Here is a 20134-nt window from a genome sequence, read left to right as displayed (position 1 = left end):
CCAAAGTCAGTAAGGAAGATCAAGAGAGCAAACTGAATTGACAAAGGGTAAGTGAATGTGTGTACCTTGATAGCCTGATGTATAGGCTATATATATAGTCATGAAGTTGTAATTTGCAGTAACTAGAAAGTCTCCATTAATGTCCCATTAATGGCGGTTACTGGTTACCTTTAAGCTGGCGGTTACTGGTTACCTTTAAGCTGGCGGTTAGCTAATTGATAGCTCATTAATGGCCTTTACTGCCGGGGCGGCCCAGTTGTTTCTAATGGCGAATCGAGGGTTCATGGAGATTCGCCTCATAGGTTCGCCCACGGGTCTCTTGTAGTAGGTCATTGGCGAATATCCATTTTGATCATTGGGATAATATCACAATGTTATCAATTTTATAATAATTTAGTATTTGAATTTAAATATATTTTTCATATAATATCTATGGGGTGAGTGTGATATATGCACTATTGTGTTTCTAATTTATTAATTAATAATCGTATAAGTTTTTTTTTTGAAATAAAATACTTCTTAATTATTAGAATCAGAAAAAAGAACAACATTAAGATAGGATGGTAGACATGTCTACATGTGAGTAGGAGAAGGGTGTGCAAAGTGTGCTACAGCACAGACCCCCAAATTTAAAGGACCTAATCTTTTTATTATACAACATTTAAGTAATTTTATTTTCATTTATTATGTTCAAAATTAGGTGAATGTTACTTATTCATGAAATATCTAAAGCCTAGTAGTTTAAGAGTTTTAAGAGGATCTAATTTTTTTTGTTATTATTATTATACAATATCTAATTAAATTATTTTTGTTATATTTATTATGTCAAACCATAAAGTTAAAGTATTGTTGTGTTTTATTTTGTAGAAACAGTATTGTTATGTGTGAATGCATTAATTTTTTCTAATGAATAATGTCCAATTTTTTCATTTAGCACAAGGCCCCGTAAATATTTAAGACGGCCCTGCATGTCTACACACCAAGAACCGACTGAGAATTGACAGTATTAGCTAAGAGATGAGCGACTGAATTCGCTGAACGTTTTACATAAGAGACTGAGCAATTGCCTAGCTCCTTTAAGGCACTAACACATAACAAAGTAATTACTAATTAATTTTAATACATACTATTTTAGTAAAAATATATATTTTTAATAATTTATCTGATTGCTCGGTTCGATGTTTGTCAAACACTCTTTAGGTAAATTATCTTCCAATTACGTAAATTTTTTACATACACTAGGACTTGAACTCGAGACTTTAAATTTAACTAATTTAAAGTCTACTACTCAATTAAACGTTAATTGGTTTAGAAAAAAAAAAGTTAAATACTACATCATTGATTTTTTAATATATTAACTGCTCCATCCCTCAATATTCTACTCCTTAAATGGTCTCAATAAACCGTACATTGAAGTTAGAAATTAAAGTTTGAAGAATTGAAAATAGAGTTCCCAAATTGTAGTGAATCTGAAGAGGTAAAATTTCAATCCATTGTATCAAAATCTTTCTTAGTATTTATTTTTATTGCCATATTCCCACCAAAACACTTTTTATGCATTACATTAACTACTTCAGAAACAATGACAATATAATAATGAATATATCATCCTTTGATCAACCCAAATTGGTTGTATCATTACTAATAAAAATGTGACAAATGAGTTTTTTTATATCAATAATTTTTGAATGAGTTTTTTTATATTATTTTTTATCTATCTGATTATTAATAAACATTTGATCTTGATTTAATGATGTATTAAATCTGTTATAAACAAAACTTAATTTAGTAATATCAATAAAAACAAATCAAACAATCATTTGAAACTATTGATAAGAATTTTGATTCTAAACTAGTTTGTATAACTATAAACAGATTAAGCTTATGGTTATGGTTGGGGAAAAAAATTAGACTTTGTTTGTTAAATCACTTAAATTAAAATATTAAACACTTATTTAATTTAAGTGCGTTTGATAACGATTGTTTATCTACCACTTAAATTAGTTAATTAAGTTAAAAATCACTTATTTTGGTAAATCATTGCTGTTTGATAAAACTGAAAATTAAGTACTGAAAAAATAAGTACTGAATTTTAAGTGCTGAATATTATAAGTGCTGGAAATATTGAATGATTTAATTTTAAAAAAAATATGAGTTGATAATGTTTAACTTAAAATGATAAGTTAAATATGTTGACTTATCAAAATAAGTGGTTTTTAACTTAATTAACTAATTTAAGTGGTGGAAAAACAACCGTTGTCAAACACACTTAAATTAAATAAGTGCTTAACATTTTAATTTAAGCAATTAAGTGCTTTATCAAATAAGGCCAAAATATTTAACTTAACATTTTAAGTCAAACATTATTAACTAATATTTTTATAAAAGTTATCATTCAATACTTTTAGCACTTATAATATTGGGTAAATAATTTATTAGACTTTAAGTTTGTGAAATATTACACTAGTTAGTCCCCATGTTTTTAAAAACACAAGATAACATCTCTAAGTTTTGACAAAACTAACTACTTAGTCCTTCATCCATAAGTTATATAGAAAATGATAAGTGTGCCCTTCTATCACTAATTAACTTTCACCTATATTTAATTAAATTGTATCAAAATTTATTTATATCAATAATTAAAATTATTTTAATAAATAATTATAAATACAATGATAAATTTACCAATCTACTATAAATTAGTTTAGTGTTTCGTAATATTCGATAACAATATATTAAAAAATCAATGTATTATTTAGCTATTTTTTTCTAAACCAATTAATATTGAGTTGATTGGTAAAAGACCTCAAGTCGCTTAAACTAAATTCAGTATGGACGGGAATTTTTTTATATAGAAAATCTCCGGCCGATTGAAGAGAGAGACTCCGGCTTAGCCTTCGCAGCTACCTCAGTCAGGACATGAAATGTTTTTAAGAAATCATTTGCCAGCGGTAGTAAGGAGTCAAATACGGGCAAAAAACCCTATGGAAGGATTCCTAGTTCATATGCTTTGCCGCAAGACTCTAATTCTCAATATAGCACTTCCAAGACTCAGATTTTTATTGTTGTGGTAATGCTCTTCTAGAATTACGTTTAACGCCCCTTTATGACTATCCCGATCGGTGCCTCAGGTCGGTATGTCCTGCCCATTTGGAGTCGTAACACTCCTTCATTCTTTCCTTCCTTCGGTCGTTAGCTAGACGATAACTATGTTAGACCGACAGCCCATCCGGGAAAAGGAACTCACTATAGGGCTGGTAGCAATGCAATGGGATTGGTGGGTGTTATCTAGCTATCCACGACCGGAGTTTGAAGCACTTGGCTGTCCCCACTGGATTGGCTAGTCCCCGGCCAGATCTTGAGTTCAAGTCTTAGTATACGTAAAAAAAAATTAATTGGAAGAGAATCCTCTTAAAGGGTGTCTAACGAATCTTGAACCGAACAATCAGATAAATTATATAAAAAATATTTTTGTACTAAAATAGTGTGTAATAAAATTAATTAGAAATTTTTTATAAATTTTAATTTTACTCATTAGGTTAAAAAACATAAACTATTTAACTTATATTTCATTTAACTATTTATTATTTAATAAATTAGAAACTCAATAATACATGTAAAACAATTACCACGTAAAATAGATATTATATAAACGATATATTTAAATTATAATACTAAATTATTATAAAATTGATTATGTATTTTTTTTGAAAGATTGATTATGTATTTTTAATTAAAAATACACTATAATATAATTTTATTACTAATATTAATTTTTATTCTTGAATTAATACAATAAATAAAATTTGATAAAACTTAATTAAACATATAAAAAGTTAATTAGTGGTAGAAGGGCAAAATTATCATTTTCGAAAAAAATTATGGATGGAGGGACTAAGTAGTTAGTTTTGTCAAAATTCAGGGATATTATAGTGTGTTTCAAAAAACAGAGGGACTAACTAGTGTAATATGTACAAACATAGAAACTAATAAATTATTTACCCTATAATATTTAACGCTTAAAATTCAGTACTTAATTTTTAGTTTTATCAACATGATTGTTTTCTATCTTTTTTTTTGGTACAAGATTGTTTTTCTATCTAATTTATCATTTATATTAACTATATAGAACTTCCATAGAATTTTTTCGGCCATATATATAGTCCGTCACCGTTAGATTTATACTTATTAAAATCATATACTGATTAAAATTACCGTTAAATTTATGCTAAGTTGGAATTCTAATAAACTTAGATCTAACTATGCCACCGACAAGATGAAAACTATTTTTTTTTTTGAGAAAAACAAAATGAAAACTATTAATATCATATAATAAATTTTATTTATAGAAATTTTCTTGTATTTTTGACCAAAAAGTTATAACAACATATAATAAATTTTATTTATAGAAATTATTCTAGTTGTATTTTTGACCAAAAAGTTATATAATGTCAATCTGTTTATATATTTCTTAATTATTTTATATGATAATTCAGGAGTTTTTCTTTTACATGGAGAAAAAATAACATGATAAAAATGGAAAGAAATTTATTACTATATACTAAATGTAAAGTTCTGATGGTTATTTTATTTTTAAGAAAGCAAACTATTAGGTTCTGCTTTTAGAAAGCATAACCTTTTATTTCTTATATCTAATTTCAAATTTAGATATTCCACCACATAAACTAATAATAGGTAAAAAAACAAAACCCAGAAAAGTAGTACTAAATTAAAGAAAGGCTCAAGCAGATGCCAAAATCATTTCCCTGCGACGTTTGAAAAAGGCAACCATCTTCTCTTCATCTGGAATATTTTCACTGATAACTGCGTCTTGCTTGAAATTTTGGATCCATGCCTGCAGTTTTGGGAACTTATGGGGTTCAAGTAGTTTTACTCCGCCTACTTTTTCAATCACTGGCAGCCAATGAGCGATTGGCCCAAAAGCAATGTCAACTATTCCAATCTTTTCTCCACCAAAATACTTACTCTCTCCCATTACTCCCATGGCTTCTTCTTCTATCGTTTTTAGTATTTCCATGGTAGCTTTCACTGCTTTCTCTTGCTCTTCTCCTTTGCTTCGGAATATCGCCCACATTGATGAACCCTATTAATTTAACATTCATAATTTCAGAATCAGGAAAATCATCTGAAATTATATGTAACTTGGACAAGAAAAATTAAAGAGATGGATGAAAGTGTACCTTGTCTTCAATAAATTTGACCCAGAACCTGGCAAGTGCTCTCTCATAAGGATCAGTAGGCAGCAAGGGGTGATCAGGCCATGTTTCGTCCAAATACTCGACGATTATCATGGATTCGTTGATTGGTTTGCCGCCATGGACGAGCACTGGGATTTTCTTGTGAACTGGATTATACTGCAAAAGCATTGAGCTTTTGTTGGCCAGATCTTCTTCCACATATTCAAAGGGTATGCCCTTTAGTTTTAGAGCCCATATCACTCTGCAACTAAATGGACTAGCCCATGTTCCGAGTAGCTTAAGTTCAGCCATGTTTAATTGCTTAAGATTAACAAGGTTTGTTTGTGTATCATTATTTCTTCGTGTTCTTATTTATACTAAGCAATGGCCTATGTTTTGCTTGGGGAAAAAGTTGAGAGGTACAATAAAAAGAAAAAAACTTTGGTGGGTAGTTATTATTATTTATTAATTGGGAGGAATCATCAGGAAGGGTCAAGAGTGTAGACCGAGACCAAAAAAAGAAAAAAAAGTTAAAATTCTAACATGGCACATCTGCTCAAATCGTCATCCATGATGAATGACTCTCTCATTGGCAGGTCATGTGCTTTAATATATTCACACTTTTCTTCAAAAAAAAAAAAAAGAAAAAAAAAAAACTACACTAAAATTTACATGGTATTTTTCTTAAACAAAATATCTTTAGAATCATTATACATCCCGTATAATGCACGAGTTTATTATAATCTTTATTTATTGGACCTTACTAATAAAAAGCTATTTTTTAATTGAAAGATTGGAGGCCAACAAAGATTGGGCAAAACATCCTAACAAAGTTAGCACATTATTCACCAAACAAGCATGGCTCAAGATTATATTAATGAAGAGGAAAATCCAAACAAAAAAGGAGAAAAAAAATGCAACAAACAAACTAGCGAAATCTAAATTGCGTTAAACTAAGCAATGTCATCTGAAAAAAATGACTGCAGAACGAGGGATGAGATTCCCAAAGCAATGGACACGAGGCAAGCCTACTATGTGTCGCCAATCAACTATCCTATTCTCTTCTCTAAAAATATGGGAAACACAAATCCGCATTTGAGACACCAACAAAAGACAATAAAGCCAATCTTATATTAGATGTCAAGAGACTGTAGTCGATTTGGAACATAATAGTTTAACCACATAACTCAAATCAACTTCAATCCAAAGATATTTCCAGCCTTGGAACTAAGCTAAACAAAGGGGTAGCGGAAAAGCGAATGCACTGTGTGAAAAACCTCTATAATTTTCAAAATTGTCGCCAGCTCTCGTAGAGGTCTCAATCGCCGACTCATCCGTATTGACTTTGAGCCAACCTGGAAGAGGGGGACGCCAATTATTTGAAATAAGCGAGGAGCCAATGGTAACGACTAGGTAAAGATAGTTGAAAGAGAATATGAGTGTGCCAATGATTATAATGGATACTACTTTTACTACCAAACTGCACCTCCCAAATATAACTCCAAATATCTCGGAGAAACAAGGACATATTAGGGTTAATCGAATAAAAAATAGCACGATTTCTTATCTTCTAAAGAAGCCAAATTGCATTCACAAAAGCGGAAGCCCAAATGTTAGAGAGTTGCAGGAGGAAACACTGTGATTGGATGACCACTAAGAGGGTGTCGAAATCATCCACATGTCCGAGCTGCAAACCAAACAGTGAAAAGAGGATAGACCAAACCTGGTATGCAAAACTATAGCAGATAAATAAATGGTCACAAGTTTCCAAATGTTGACAGCAGAGAACGCAACGAGATACTAATATTAGGCCTCTTGAACAAATTAAATCATGAGATGTGAGCTTGTTCAAGATGGCTCTACAACAGATTAGGGACCTAGATGGAGGGAAAAAAAATTCCAGATGAAAGTACGCCAAGGAACGGATTATGAACCCCATGAAACAGAGAATACATGTTTTTTTACCGAAAAATAACCTTTATGATCAAGTCGCCAATAACAAATATCCTCAACATTAAAACCGACCTTGATAGAGACTATCTCTTCCTTGAAAGTATCCACAAAATTAGGTAAATTTGACCAGTAAGAATGAGCATTAAAATAATTCAGAACCGAATCATCTCTTAAAGTCGAGTCTGCGTAAGTTAGAGATAAGTGGTTTGCAACTTTCGCAAAAGCCAAGAATCGAACCAGAAATTTAATTTTGAATTAGTCCCTATCCACCAAGATGATCGATCTCGAATCAAATTAAAGCCCCTTTTAAAGAAGACTAAACTGTCGATCCAATGGGAGACGAGTGAGGAGTTCCGGCACCATAAATGACACACTTTTTCAAAAAATAGCAATAGGATAACAATAAGGGACAATAAATCCCAATATAACTTCTCCAACATGGCTTGATTTGTATCAGCATAATCTTTAACGTCTAATCCGCCATCTTTAGACCTTGTTTGAATGAAGTGTAATTAAAGCAAGGTAATATAAAGTGAAGTAAGTATGGTGTATAAAATAACTTGTTGTGTTTGAATGGAAGGTAAGGTACGTAATGGTTTTAATAATGTAATTATATATAAAATTACTCTCATATTTTTTTATTTTTATAAATAAAATAAAAGACAAATGGTAATAATTTTGGAAGAAAAAGATCATAACCATAATTCCCTTCCAATTTGGAGTGTAAGGAAAATTAGTCAAAATTCATATCACTTACCCTCACTTACTATACTCTTCAATTACACCTCAAAATAAACAAGGTTGGCTAATTACACTTACCCTACCTACTTCCAAATACCATCATCCAAACAATCAATAGATTTACAACACAACACCCAGGAAGGGGAGATAGGTTTTCGTTTATTTATTGAACCAGACCAAAGGAAGTTTTAACATAAATTTCTTTAGATATTGAATAAGATGAGGAGGCCATTTATAAATGGAAAATGAATGGAGCATCGAGCTAGAAATAACTAAATTAATAAGAGCCAAACGACGGGCCATGGAAAGCTATTTCCCCATCCAAATAGAAAATTTCAAGATGATTTTATCCACAATTGGCTTAAGCAAACGAGTTTTTAGGGCTCCCCAAAATAGAGAACACCAAAATAAGTTATAGATAAGGATCCAATTCTAAAACCCGCAATAGCAGCTAACAAGCTCGCGCAACGAGGAGAAATCGAAGAGCCAAAAATAGCTCCCAATTTGGACCAATTAACTAATTTACCCGACAAAGATTCATATAGCTTGAAAATTTCAGAAATTATTTATCACGCCTGTGTCTAAAAATTTTAAATTTTATTTTCCGAAATAGATTATAATATATATATATCTGTTGGAGTGTTAATTAATTATGAATTTAAATATATCAATGGATTTAATTTAATGCTTCTAGAAGTAAATTAAAAGTTTTAGGTAAGTGTTATAAAATATTATAAATTAAAAGGATCAAAATCAATATTTTTTAATTTCCAATACACTTACACTTACAAGTGTTTGTTAGAAGGGATATAGGAGGTGAGATAGAGATAAAAAAAACATGAGATAAGTTATCCTGTGTTTGTTTGAAAGATAAAAAGGTGAGACAGATGAGGGATAAACCTCTTATCCCTCAATTCCTAAACCCAAGAGGGGGTGGGATAAACTCATACGATTTTAATAGGATGGAAAAGTCCATCTCCCTCAAATTAATGTTATGTAGTTTAAATAAGGTTAAAATAGTAAAATGTATTATTTTATCTCTATCCCTATCCCACATACCAAACATTGAATAATAATTCTCGACTATTATATTTTTATCCTTATTCCAACCATTTATCTTTATTACTATCCCAATCTTTATCCTTATTCCTATCTCAATAAAATACCAAACGCCCCGTTAAGAGTAAGAGTAAGCTCTATAAAAAAAAAGAGTAAGAGTAAGTTATAGTTGAAAGTAAATTTCAAATTATTTTATTTAAAAAAAAGTGAAGAATAATTCAAAACAATTATTTATTTTATATTTAAGGATTAATATATATCTGTGAGTGGAAGTTGTTCAACATCCATAATATTACTTTTATGGTTTATGGTAAGTTAGAATATATATATATATATATATATATATATATATATATATATATATATTTGTTTATTGTTTGGGAAGAATGTGTTATTAAAAAAAAAAAGTAAAATGAACAAAATCGGGATATGCAGTTCTAATATGAGAAAGACAAGTTGTATAGTTGAGCAAGTAAATAACTTCATTTTCAATTTATTTTTTTAATTATGTAATAACATTTTAAGATGCGTGGAATACATCTTCCGCCTTTAACTTACTGTTTTGCGACCGAGTGATCAATTAATTACATTTTACGCAAGTTCAGGGGCTAACTGAACATTTTATGCAAGTTCAGGGGGCTATCGGGACACTTTGAAAGTTTAGAGGGGCAACCAAGCTTTTTGGACAAGTTCAAGGAGCAAATGATGTATTAAGCCTTCTTTTTTTAAACGTTTTGTAACTCATATATGGTATATAATTTTCAGGAAGCTCGGTTGTGAGGGATAGAAAAAGAACAATCAGAGAGATGATGGAAAGGGAGAAAAGAGGAATGAAAATAAGAACAAACATCCGACTTTACACTGTCGGGTTTTATAATTATTTTAGGTAAAGGAGTGTGAGGTACATCTAACTTTACACGGTTGGATTCCAATAATTATTATAGGTACAATAATCACTCTCGACTACGGGTCTATGACCTTGAATTAAAGTAAAGGATCTCGTGTGGGTAGATTAGAATTTGTAGCGTTTATGTCTTTAAGACGTAATGTTATTTTATGTTTATTTGACTTCTAGTTAGTAGTTATATTTTAAAATAGACGACCATTCGGAAGTTTCAGTCATGAAAGGAATTGACGCTAGTAAATTGTCATAGTCTGAATTTTTATATATTAAAAAATAATAATACAAAGAAATTGAAAATAAAAATTAATAATGATACACTATATTAAAAATTAAAATCACGAGTCTAATAGTAATTTCGGTTTGAATTAACTATACCGGTTTAGTGTTACATGTTACTATTCTAGGGAGAAACGAAAATAGTCTGATAAGAATATCTAACTTTAAACGATTTTAAATTTTATCGATAAAATATTTTGAGCAATTTAATTTTTAAAGTTGGATTAAATTATGAATCGATGATTTTATACGAATTTTTAACAATTCGAACCCATGACCTCTAGTGTCATAGGTAAGCTCTCAACCAACAGGCTAAGAGCTTCACCACTTAACAATTTTAGTTATATTAAAAAAATATTTGATTTTAAATGATTTTGTATTGTGTTTGTAAATTATTTTGAGAAACTTTAATTCTTAGGGTTGAATTAAATTAGGGTTAATACACATATTTGCCCTTGTGTTTTCTCGAAAAAACAGATTTGCCCTTAAATCAAATAAACCCACAAAACTATCCCTGAATTTTCCATAAACCTGCAATTATACCCTAATCTGACGGACCTGCTAAACGGCAATGACATCAAACCTTCTTATCTCCAGAAAAACTTCAGAAAATAACAACCAATCACAAACAGAAAAAAAATATGCACATTCAATTTCGATTAAAAGCAAGTTAGAAGAACATATTGGTCAAAATTCATTTTCATAAAAGCTCAATCAACCTAATAAAATGACGTCTAAACCTCCTAATTAATCCAAAATCAATAGCAATAGAAAACAATAAGAAACCAAATGAATTTTAATTGTCGTCATCCAATTTTTTTGGAGACAAGAAGGTTTGATGTCATCGCCGTTTAGCAGCTCCGTCAGATTAGGGTATAATTGCAGGTCTATGAAAAATTCAGGGATAGTTTTGTGGGTTTATTTGATTTAAGGGTAAATCCGTTTTTTCGCGAAAACACAGGGGCAAATATGTGTGTTAACCCATTAAATTATAAATCAATGTTTGTATACAAATTTTTAAAATTTTAGTTATATTAAGAGAATATTTGAATAATTGTGATTATTTTGACTGAATAGTTAATTGAAAGCAAATGATTTATAGTTATGGATTAATTTGGAAATTTGATTGTGAAAAGAGATTTGAGCACGTTATGATTTTATAATTTTTATATCCATCTAGAGTAATCCGGGCCGATGGTTTCGATATTTAAAGACCATATTCAGTGAGGAACATGATCTGTGTACACCATCTAAAGATCTAATCGGGTATTGGCAGTGAAGTGTTGGGTAAGATCAACATGAGATTAGGCAATGTTAAAGAGACATCTCGACTCGACTATATATGTGGTTTATGATGAATTGATATTTAAGAGGAGAAATTCTAGGATGAATATAATGTTTTAAATTTATTCGGATTACAAGTTGGTTTGATAAAACATTTATTTGGTATTAGGAATTTGTTTGATAAACCGTTTATTTGATTACAAGTTGGTTTGATAAAAACAATATTTATTTTAAGTTTGTAGTTTTTCTAACTTGATTTTTGTTAATTTATATAATTAATTGGAGTAGATTATATTATGTGAATTACAAAACTATTTCTGCTGTTTTATTATTAGTACTATTTACGAGAATAATGACAAGTTAAATATCGAATAAATTACTCTTATCTTAATTAGTCAAGAAAATATAAATTACTAATTAATATGGTAGAACTACATGACTTTTATTCCCGATTTAAAAAATTAAAAGATGATTTAGGATATGTGTGAAGCTTGATAGAATTATCAAGCTAAGCCAAATAAATAAATAAATTATAGACAGTTCAAATAAGCGTTTCTTATAGTCTAAAGTGGGTCGATTCATAGAAAATCGCTTCATCTTTTAGACTTGTGAATGCTCATTTTCTTATTTTCTCGTCATACCTGATGTCGTTTAGGGTTGGACATGACATTAATCAAACATTATGTGCAGAGGCTTTGCAAAATAACAGTATATCATTGGCATATAATAAATGAGAGGAGAAATTAGAATTTCTCACATAAGAAATTAGATGTAGCCAACTCTAATCTAAAGTTCTATTCCCACCAAAACATTGATATAAACTTCTATGATAAAATTCCAATTCTTTGTATCAAAAACTTTCTTAATATCTATTTTATCGTCATATTCCTACCAAAACACTTTTTATGCATTACATTAACCTTTTCGGAAACAGTGGCGACGATACATTAATAGATATGTCGTCCTATGATGAAGCCAAATTGGTTAGCATTACTAGTAAAAATGTGATAAATGAGTTTTTTTTTATATCAATATTTGAGTATATATTATTTTTTATTTATTGATTAGTAATAAAAAAATATGATCTTGATTTTATGATGCATTAAATATCAATAAATAAAATATGATCTTAATTTTTTATTTATTAAATCTATTTTAAACAAAACTTAATTTAATAATATCAATACTCTTCAATTTTTTTTTATTAATATCAATAAAAATCAATCAAAAAATTATTTGAAAACTATTGACAAGAATCTTGATTCTCACATAGTTTGTACACTACAAGAAAACAGCTAGTTAGCTACCGCAATTGTGGTAGCTAATTCGGTAGCTAAAGTGATTTACCGACTGAATTTCGTGGTTTATCGACCAAACACATTCAGTCGGTAACTGCTTAGTCGCTGGTTAAATACCGACTATTTTTTCTTATAGTCGCAGATTATAGCGACTGTTTGTCGCTGAGTGGTCGCAATTTTACAGACCACATTCTGCTACTAAAAGTAGTCGCTAAAGGGCAAGGTGGACACGTAAGCTGGTCGGTTTACCGACGAATTTCTGACGAAAATGCTGCCAGTAATTTACTGGAAATTTTTCCTATACTAGACAATTTATAACATTTCACATTAAATCAATCACAATAAACAATATTCATGAAAACTATAAATATATATAGAAATAATTGATATTTGTTTGAATGAAATTGGGGAAAGGCCAGCACCAAGCATCCCAACTAAATTGGCACACCAAAAGCCGACAACCCCAAATTTATTAAAGAAAACAAAGTAACAAATACAATAAGTTCAGCCTGAACGTGCAAAAAATGCCCAACTACACAAACCTATAATTACAAACACCATTACATCTAGTAGGAACTGCATTTGAGTATAGGAACTCTGAACGTGCGAATATGAAGACCATATTTAGCAAGTTTGTCAGCAACTCTGTTGCATTCTATGTAAATCTGTGTATAGGAACTGCATTTGAGTCGCCCGTAGTAAGCACTCCCGCGAATCCCTCCTAATCTTAGATTAATCTAGTAACTTCTTTATCTTTGAAGGAGGCCATGTTATGTTCTTTCTCAATCTCCTTTTTGGAACTAGACACCAACAGCACTGCAATTTTTTGAGTTGGCAGTTCAGATGACAGACAATAAATTCAGCAAGATTAAGCAGCACAAATAAACCATTTCTATTCTCAAAAGATCTGGAGGCTTACTATTGTAAGCTATTACAAGGAAAGGAACTATACACATTCACTGAAAGTTTAACCCAAAAGTTATATGAATAGCAGAACATATAGATCACGTAACACGACTATGACACGACAACCCAATTTGACCTCCTTTCATGTGCTCGGAAGCCCTGAATTGCTGACAGGAATATCATATTTCCAATTCAAGATTATGTATTTCATAATGATTTTGGTCCACACCTCTGGAACAACATTTACATCAAACAATGATTCAGCCTGTCCTAGAAGCATTTAGTATCATAATTCTAATAACAGAAGAAAGAAAAGCACAACAAAAACAACTATTAATTATATCATTGGAGCTTTAGCTTGAACTAAGATTTAATTAAGATTCTTTTAATTGTGTTTGAGGCTTTATTAAACATAATCAAAGACCTATCCAAAAGATCAAGGGACAACTTGTACTGTGCAGTTGGTGTCTAGGGAAAATTCTTCAAAAATCTAAAAGGAAAATGCAGGGCTATCAACTTCTCACACAAGAACACGGTTTATAGAGAAAACTCGACCGACTCGACCTTTTTGACACGCTTATCATTTTTGTTTACGACAATTATGACACGATAACTCATTTTGTTCTCCTAGACATTGGGCATGAATGACACAGAAAAGTATAACATAGATCAGATACGATGATTCTTTAGTGAAATTGATTTATTCGAAACTTTACAAACTTCCCATTTGCTACATTCAATAAAAAAATTAAAAGTATAAGCCTTGATAGCCTGCTAACTATATGACACACAGAGCATATAAATCAAGAGAAAAGCGAAATTCGTTAATAGAAATGGAATTGTAGAAAATATGAGATCAATTGTTCACCAAAAGAAAAAGCAAAGGCATAAGTGAATTGAAAACATCACATTCATGCTAAATTGAATTTATGTTTGACTTGTGAGTGAGCACTCATTCCTTGGCTTATCACTCATCAGTTTCCTTGGCTTCTTGGTCAGCTTCTTGGTCATTCCTTGGCTTATCACTCATCACTAAATCCAGGACTCAATTTTTTAAATTGTAGCAGTTGACAGAACTTCATACCTTGGTTTTTTGAAGATTCAATTCCTCTTGTAGCCTATTGCACTCATCTTCATGCTCAGTCCTCAAAGCTTTCATCTGAACATCATGTTCATTCCTCAATTGCATGGTTTTCTGCAGAAATTAAGAAGAAGAAAAAAATCATATGATCAGTAACTCAAGCATTTTAATTCATGTTAACAGAACCTGAATCTATATACACCTCTGTCATTATTACCTCCCTCATCTCATTTTCAGCTATAAGTTGGGTACGCTTTAGCTCTTCAGTGTGAGCAGCTTTGACACTCATTTCCTTTGTGTCATGCTCCTGCTGGATGCCCAACACCTACAAACAAGAAGCACTAGAATTAACTAGAGATGAGGGTTGAAAATACAAATAGAAGATCAGGTCCTTGATTTGCAAATAAAGTTTTGCAATTGCAATTGTTCAATCATATGCCTCATGAATCACTAACATTGTATACATGATTGAGGAGTCTTGGTTGGAGGTGCAAATCTATTTCCTGAATACTATAAATTACTAAAACATGTCAAGGAAGCACAAAGCATAGACCTTTTTGGTAGCCTAATATACAGGTTTCAATGATACATCAGAATAACAAATGAGATGCATTTGAAAGAAACCATTGTCTTCATATCTAAGAAGTATGAAAATGTGCAGAGTGTATTAGCACGACTGGAGCAGTCATAAGAAACAGAAAATCCAAGGCCATTGCATTTTACAAATGCAGAAAATGAAATGTTCAAAACTTCTTTTGCAGTGTCAAAACGATATTAGTTACAAAACGACACTTCATAACTCAAAAAAACTGTTGAAAGGAAAAAATTAAAAAAGATAAATAAATGAGATTCTAGCTCTCCAAGACTAGAATTCTAATATATTCATTTCGTTGAAGATTCTGTGCAAAGAGAGAGAAGAGGAGCATACATCTACGGGGTAAATTCTGGAGCCAGACATCTTAACCATCAAATTGTGGCATGCTAGCATAACTGAGAAAAAGCAGATGCAGGACTTGGATTTGTCTTCATTATCAGTCTAAAAGTTGAACATTGCTAACAGTTCCTAGGCATTTCAATGTAAAGCATGCAAAATGACCAGATTCTTCTAAGTAAAACAAAGCCCTATAAGCTTACTGAATGTGTGTGCATCATAAAATACTATTCAATAAACACAGTCCTAACTTGTCACAAAGATCACTCAACACAAGCATGTAAAATGGGGGAAAAAAGAAATAGCCATCAAAATTTAAACCATGCCAGATAAAACTAGACAAAATTGAAGGATAATCAAAATCATAGAGCAACAAAACCAGATAATAGAATTAAAAGCAAATTCAATCTCCTCCTTGAACAAAATAAACAGGGCGAAATTATCCACAAAAATCAAAGTAGGATTTGCATTTCCTAAATTAGGCATAATTAATTCATATACTCTTACTTCTAGTCGATCCTCCAACCCTCCTCCGACTCAGACACCAAACATTAAAACAAAAACTCGCACATATCAATCAAATGAAGCACAAGTTGCAAGCAATGCCGTAGGAAGAGTAAGCACCTTGAGCTTGAACAGCAATTACAACATAAAATGTGATTAATCATCTCACCCGCGATTTAGAAGGTCTCCTCACATACACACTAAGATCCGTCTAAATTGCACAAAATGTGATTAATTGCTATATGTGAAGGATAATTTCATAAAATAATATGTCTAAGAGGAAAAATGCAAATATTTTTGATAGGTTAGGGGCCAAACATTACCCTTATCCCTTTCACCAAGACAAAAAGTTAAGGCATCTAAATTTAAGTAAACACAAGAATAGGGGCTATACCAACTTGGGGTTTTACAGAGAATACGATCACATCACTGTCTTCAACTACCTGTTTCCATGAAATCATTTAACCAAAATTAACACCCGATGATTGAAAAAAAAAACAAAAACAGGACAACAATAATCACCCAGTTAGACTTCATGAAATTGAAACCCTGTACTACCCTCGTCCAAAAGAGGGATCGCTTTTGTTTTTTCAATGATCAAATGCCTACATCCTACTCAACAACAGGGTTCCAAACTTTCCAGGATTGTAAAACCAGATCATTTTGCGTAATGATATAACAAAATAAATAAATTCAATAGCGAAAAGAAGAATCAATAATTACCTCATTGTTGTGAGGGAAAACTTTAACACAAAAAGACTCGAAGGCAGAGCATCGATCAGGATAGGAGTGAGCTGTACGAATGCGAGAAGGAGGTAGAACTCCTGATTGAACAACTCCTCTTGCTATACTCTCAGCCATTTTTCCAGCTCCGATAAACCCTAGTATGTAAGTTCGGAAGAATACAAGAGATGGATTAGGTCAGTGAAGAATAGAGGAAAGGGTTAGCTTGAGGGTTTAGATCGGAGAAGATGCCGCCTGAAAAGAGAGGTATTAGACCGGAGCAGAAGAATGGATTAGGTTAAAGAGCACTGAAGAGTGAAAACATCGATATTCAGAAGAGGGGGCTTGTCGAGCTTGAAGAAGAGAAGAGAGGAGAGAGAGAGAGGATTTAGGGTTGTGTTTTTATATTTATTTTTTATTGGGTTAAGGTGTAAAAATACCCCTAACGTTTTGGGTCTGGAGCAATTTTACCCCTAACGTCTAAAATGGTGCAATTTTACCCTTAACGTTTGTAGCCAAGAGCAATTTTACCCCTAACGTTGATAAATTGGATCAATTTCAGAAATAATTCATCAAACTGTCTTCTCGGTCATGAATCTTATCATCTACACTTCATGTATGCGTCATTTTATCAGTAACAAATCATAAACATATGCTGGGATGTGAAAAAAATAAAAAAATATATTATCTTTTGTATGAATTAGATAAAAAAAAATTCAAAAAATTCACCGAATTTGTAAATATTAATCTCCAATTCTATTATTAAATTACAAAAAAACATGAAATTCTTTTTTTAGGATGAATTGATATGAAATTGGTGCAAAATAATGAATAAAAATATATGTGTTTTATAATAATATCTGAAATTGACCCAAATTACCAACGTTAGGGGTAAAATTGCTCTTGGCTACAAACGTTAGGGGCAAAATTGCACCATTTTAGACGTTAGGGGTAAAATTGCTCTTGACCCAAAACGTTAGGGGTATTTTTGCACCTTAACCCTTTTATATTTTATCTGTTTTATTTAATTTATAATTTCTTTTCCTTTTCTTTTTTATTTTCTATTTTGCTAAAAAGGACGCCAGTTTTACTTTTCACTTACACCGACTGGCAAAAATCATTAGCGACCAAACTGGTCGCAATTTAGCGACCGATTTTCATCTGGTCGCTAATTTCAGTAGCTAAGTAGCTATTTTCTTGTAGTGGTATATTAGTATATAGATCAAGTTTATAGTTATGTTGGAAAAAAAATACTTGGATGATTGTTTTTCTATCTGATTTATGATTTATGTTAACTATGTAGAATTTTTATAAAAAAATTTTGAACAACGTGAAATAACTATACATATTTATAAAGTGGTGTTCAACGGTTCAATTATTGGTCATATATATATATAATCAGTCATCGTTAGATTTATACTTATTAAAATCACATTAAATTTATGTTAAGATGGAATTCTTTTTTTTTTTTGATCTATGGAATTCTAATAAACTTATATCTAACAATGTTACTAACAACGTGATCACTAAATTTTATTTATAGAAGTTAGTCAACCTGTTCTTTTAACTAAAAACATAACCCTTTATTTCTTATCAAACTTAGATATTCCACATAATAATAGCTAAAAACAAAATGCAGAAAAGTAATACTAAATTATAGAAAGGCTCAATCAAGCAGAAGCAGATGCTAAAATCATTTCCCTGCGACGTTTCAAAAAGGCAATTATCTCCTCTTCATTTGGAAGACTTTCACTGATGATCGGTGATTGCTTGAAATTTTGGATCCATGCCTGCAGTTTTGGGAATTTATGGGGTTCAAGTAGTTTTACTCCGCCTACTTTTTCAATCACTGGCAGCCAATGAGCGATTGGCCCAAAAGCAATGTCAACTATTCCAATCTTTTCTCCACCAAAATACTTACTCTCTCCCATTACTCCCATGGCTTCTTCTTCTATAGTTTTTAGTATTTCCATGGTAGCCTTCATTGCTTTCTCTTGCTCTTCTCCTTTGCTTCGGTATATCGTCCACATTGATAAACTCTATTTTAACATTCATAATTTGGAAATCAGCACAATAACCTCAAATTATATATAACTTGGACAAGATAAATTAAAGAGATGGATGAAAGTGTACCTTGTCTTCAATAAATTTGACCCAGAACCTGGCAAGTGCTCTCTCATAAGGATCAGTAGGCAGCAAGGGGTGTTCAGGCCATGTTTCGTCCAAATACTCGACGATTATCATGGATTCGTTGATTAGTTTTCCGCCATGGACGAGCACTGGGATTTTCTTGTGAACTGGATTATACTGCAAAAGCATAGAGCTTTTGTTGGCCAGATCTTCTTCCACATATTCAAAGGGTATGCCCTTGTGTTTTAGAGCCCATATCACTCTGCAACTAAATGGACTAATCCATGTTCCGAGTAGTTTAACTTCAGCCATGTTTAATTGCTTAAGATTAACAATGTTTGTTTGTGGGTATCATTATTGCTTCATGTTCTTATTTATACTAATCAATGGCCTATGTTTGCTTGGGGAAAAAGTTGAGGGGTACAATAGAAAAAGAAAAAAACGTTGGGGTAGTTAATGTTTATTATTTAATAATTGGGAGGGATAAGGGTCAAAGTGTAGACCGAGAAAAAAAAACAGAAGTTAAATTCTAAACAGGCCACATATGGTCAAATCGTCATCCATGATGAATGTCTGTTTAATTGCTGGTTTAAAATTAGGCTTAATACATAATTACACCCTCAAACTTGGCACCTTTGTTCCTTTGGCACCCTGAACTTTCATATTTACCTATCACACACCTATACTTGTCTAATTTGAACCTCCTACACACAAAATTAATAATAAACGTACTATATAGCTGACATGGCATAAGCGTGATGTACAGAAAAAATCAAGCGCGTGAGAGATGATATTTGATGATAATTAATCACCTTCTTCTTCCTTATCTTCATCATTCGTACTGTTCTCGTCATTTTCTTGGTTTCACTGTATTATTTTCCTTCACTAATTTAATCAAACTCTTTCTTCCTCAATTTTGTTTTTTCATTTATGTAATTGGGTATTCTGCTCTATCAAGCTTTTGTTTGGAAGGATAATGGCAAATTTGAGGAAATTAGGGTTCATAATCATTTTAGTTTTGATCAATTTCTCATTTTGGAGAAATTAGACCTGCTTTCAATCGGAAGCCATTTAATTTTTTGCAGACAAGCAGACCTTCTTGTGGATTGATGATGACATGTGTGAAGGAGAAATATGCAATTATAA

The 20134-nt window shown here is 31.4% G+C and overlaps 3 protein-coding genes across 4 annotated transcripts; all 3 read right to left on the bottom strand.

Annotated features, from left to right (window-relative positions):
- Window positions 1-4537: 4537 nt before the first annotated feature.
- LOC136220966 (probable glutathione S-transferase) lies at window positions 4538-5599 on the bottom strand. Its single transcript, XM_066008834.1, has 2 exons — window positions 5202-5599; window positions 4538-5104 (listed from the first exon to the last, which is right to left on the bottom strand). Exons 1-2 carry the CDS (start codon window positions 5508-5510, stop codon window positions 4742-4744), a joined length of 672 nt encoding a protein of 223 aa, XP_065864906.1. The 5' UTR covers window positions 5511-5599; the 3' UTR covers window positions 4538-4741.
- A 7566-nt stretch (window positions 5600-13165) lies between these two features.
- LOC136219433 (pyrroline-5-carboxylate reductase-like) lies at window positions 13166-17234 on the bottom strand. Of its 2 annotated transcripts, XM_066006840.1 has the most exons (6): window positions 16859-17234; window positions 16530-16578; window positions 15629-15690; window positions 14918-15025; window positions 14704-14814; window positions 13166-13529 (listed from the first exon to the last, which is right to left on the bottom strand). In XM_066006840.1, the coding sequence occupies exons 1-6, from the start codon at window positions 16994-16996 to the stop codon at window positions 13446-13448; spliced, it is 552 nt and encodes a 183-aa protein (XP_065862912.1). In that variant the 5' UTR covers window positions 16997-17234; the 3' UTR covers window positions 13166-13445. The 2 variants fall into 2 exon arrangements, with proteins under 2 accessions (XP_065862912.1, XP_065862913.1); XM_066006841.1 differs by lacking the exon at window positions 15629-15690 and having other exon boundaries at window positions 16534-16578.
- Window positions 17235-18381: 1147 nt separating this feature from the next.
- LOC136219436 (probable glutathione S-transferase) lies at window positions 18382-19323 on the bottom strand. The gene is made up of 2 exons (XM_066006843.1): window positions 18992-19323; window positions 18382-18897 (listed from the first exon to the last, which is right to left on the bottom strand). The coding sequence occupies exons 1-2, from the start codon at window positions 19298-19300 to the stop codon at window positions 18529-18531; spliced, it is 678 nt and encodes a 225-aa protein (XP_065862915.1). The 5' UTR covers window positions 19301-19323; the 3' UTR covers window positions 18382-18528.
- Between the last annotated feature and the right edge of the window lie 811 nt (window positions 19324-20134).

This window comes from Euphorbia lathyris, chromosome 2 (genome assembly GCF_963576675.1).
Source record: "Euphorbia lathyris chromosome 2, ddEupLath1.1, whole genome shotgun sequence".
Classification (NCBI taxonomy): Eukaryota; Viridiplantae; Streptophyta; class Magnoliopsida; order Malpighiales; family Euphorbiaceae; genus Euphorbia; species Euphorbia lathyris.
This window is presented reverse-complemented; position numbering and strand designations above follow the sequence as displayed.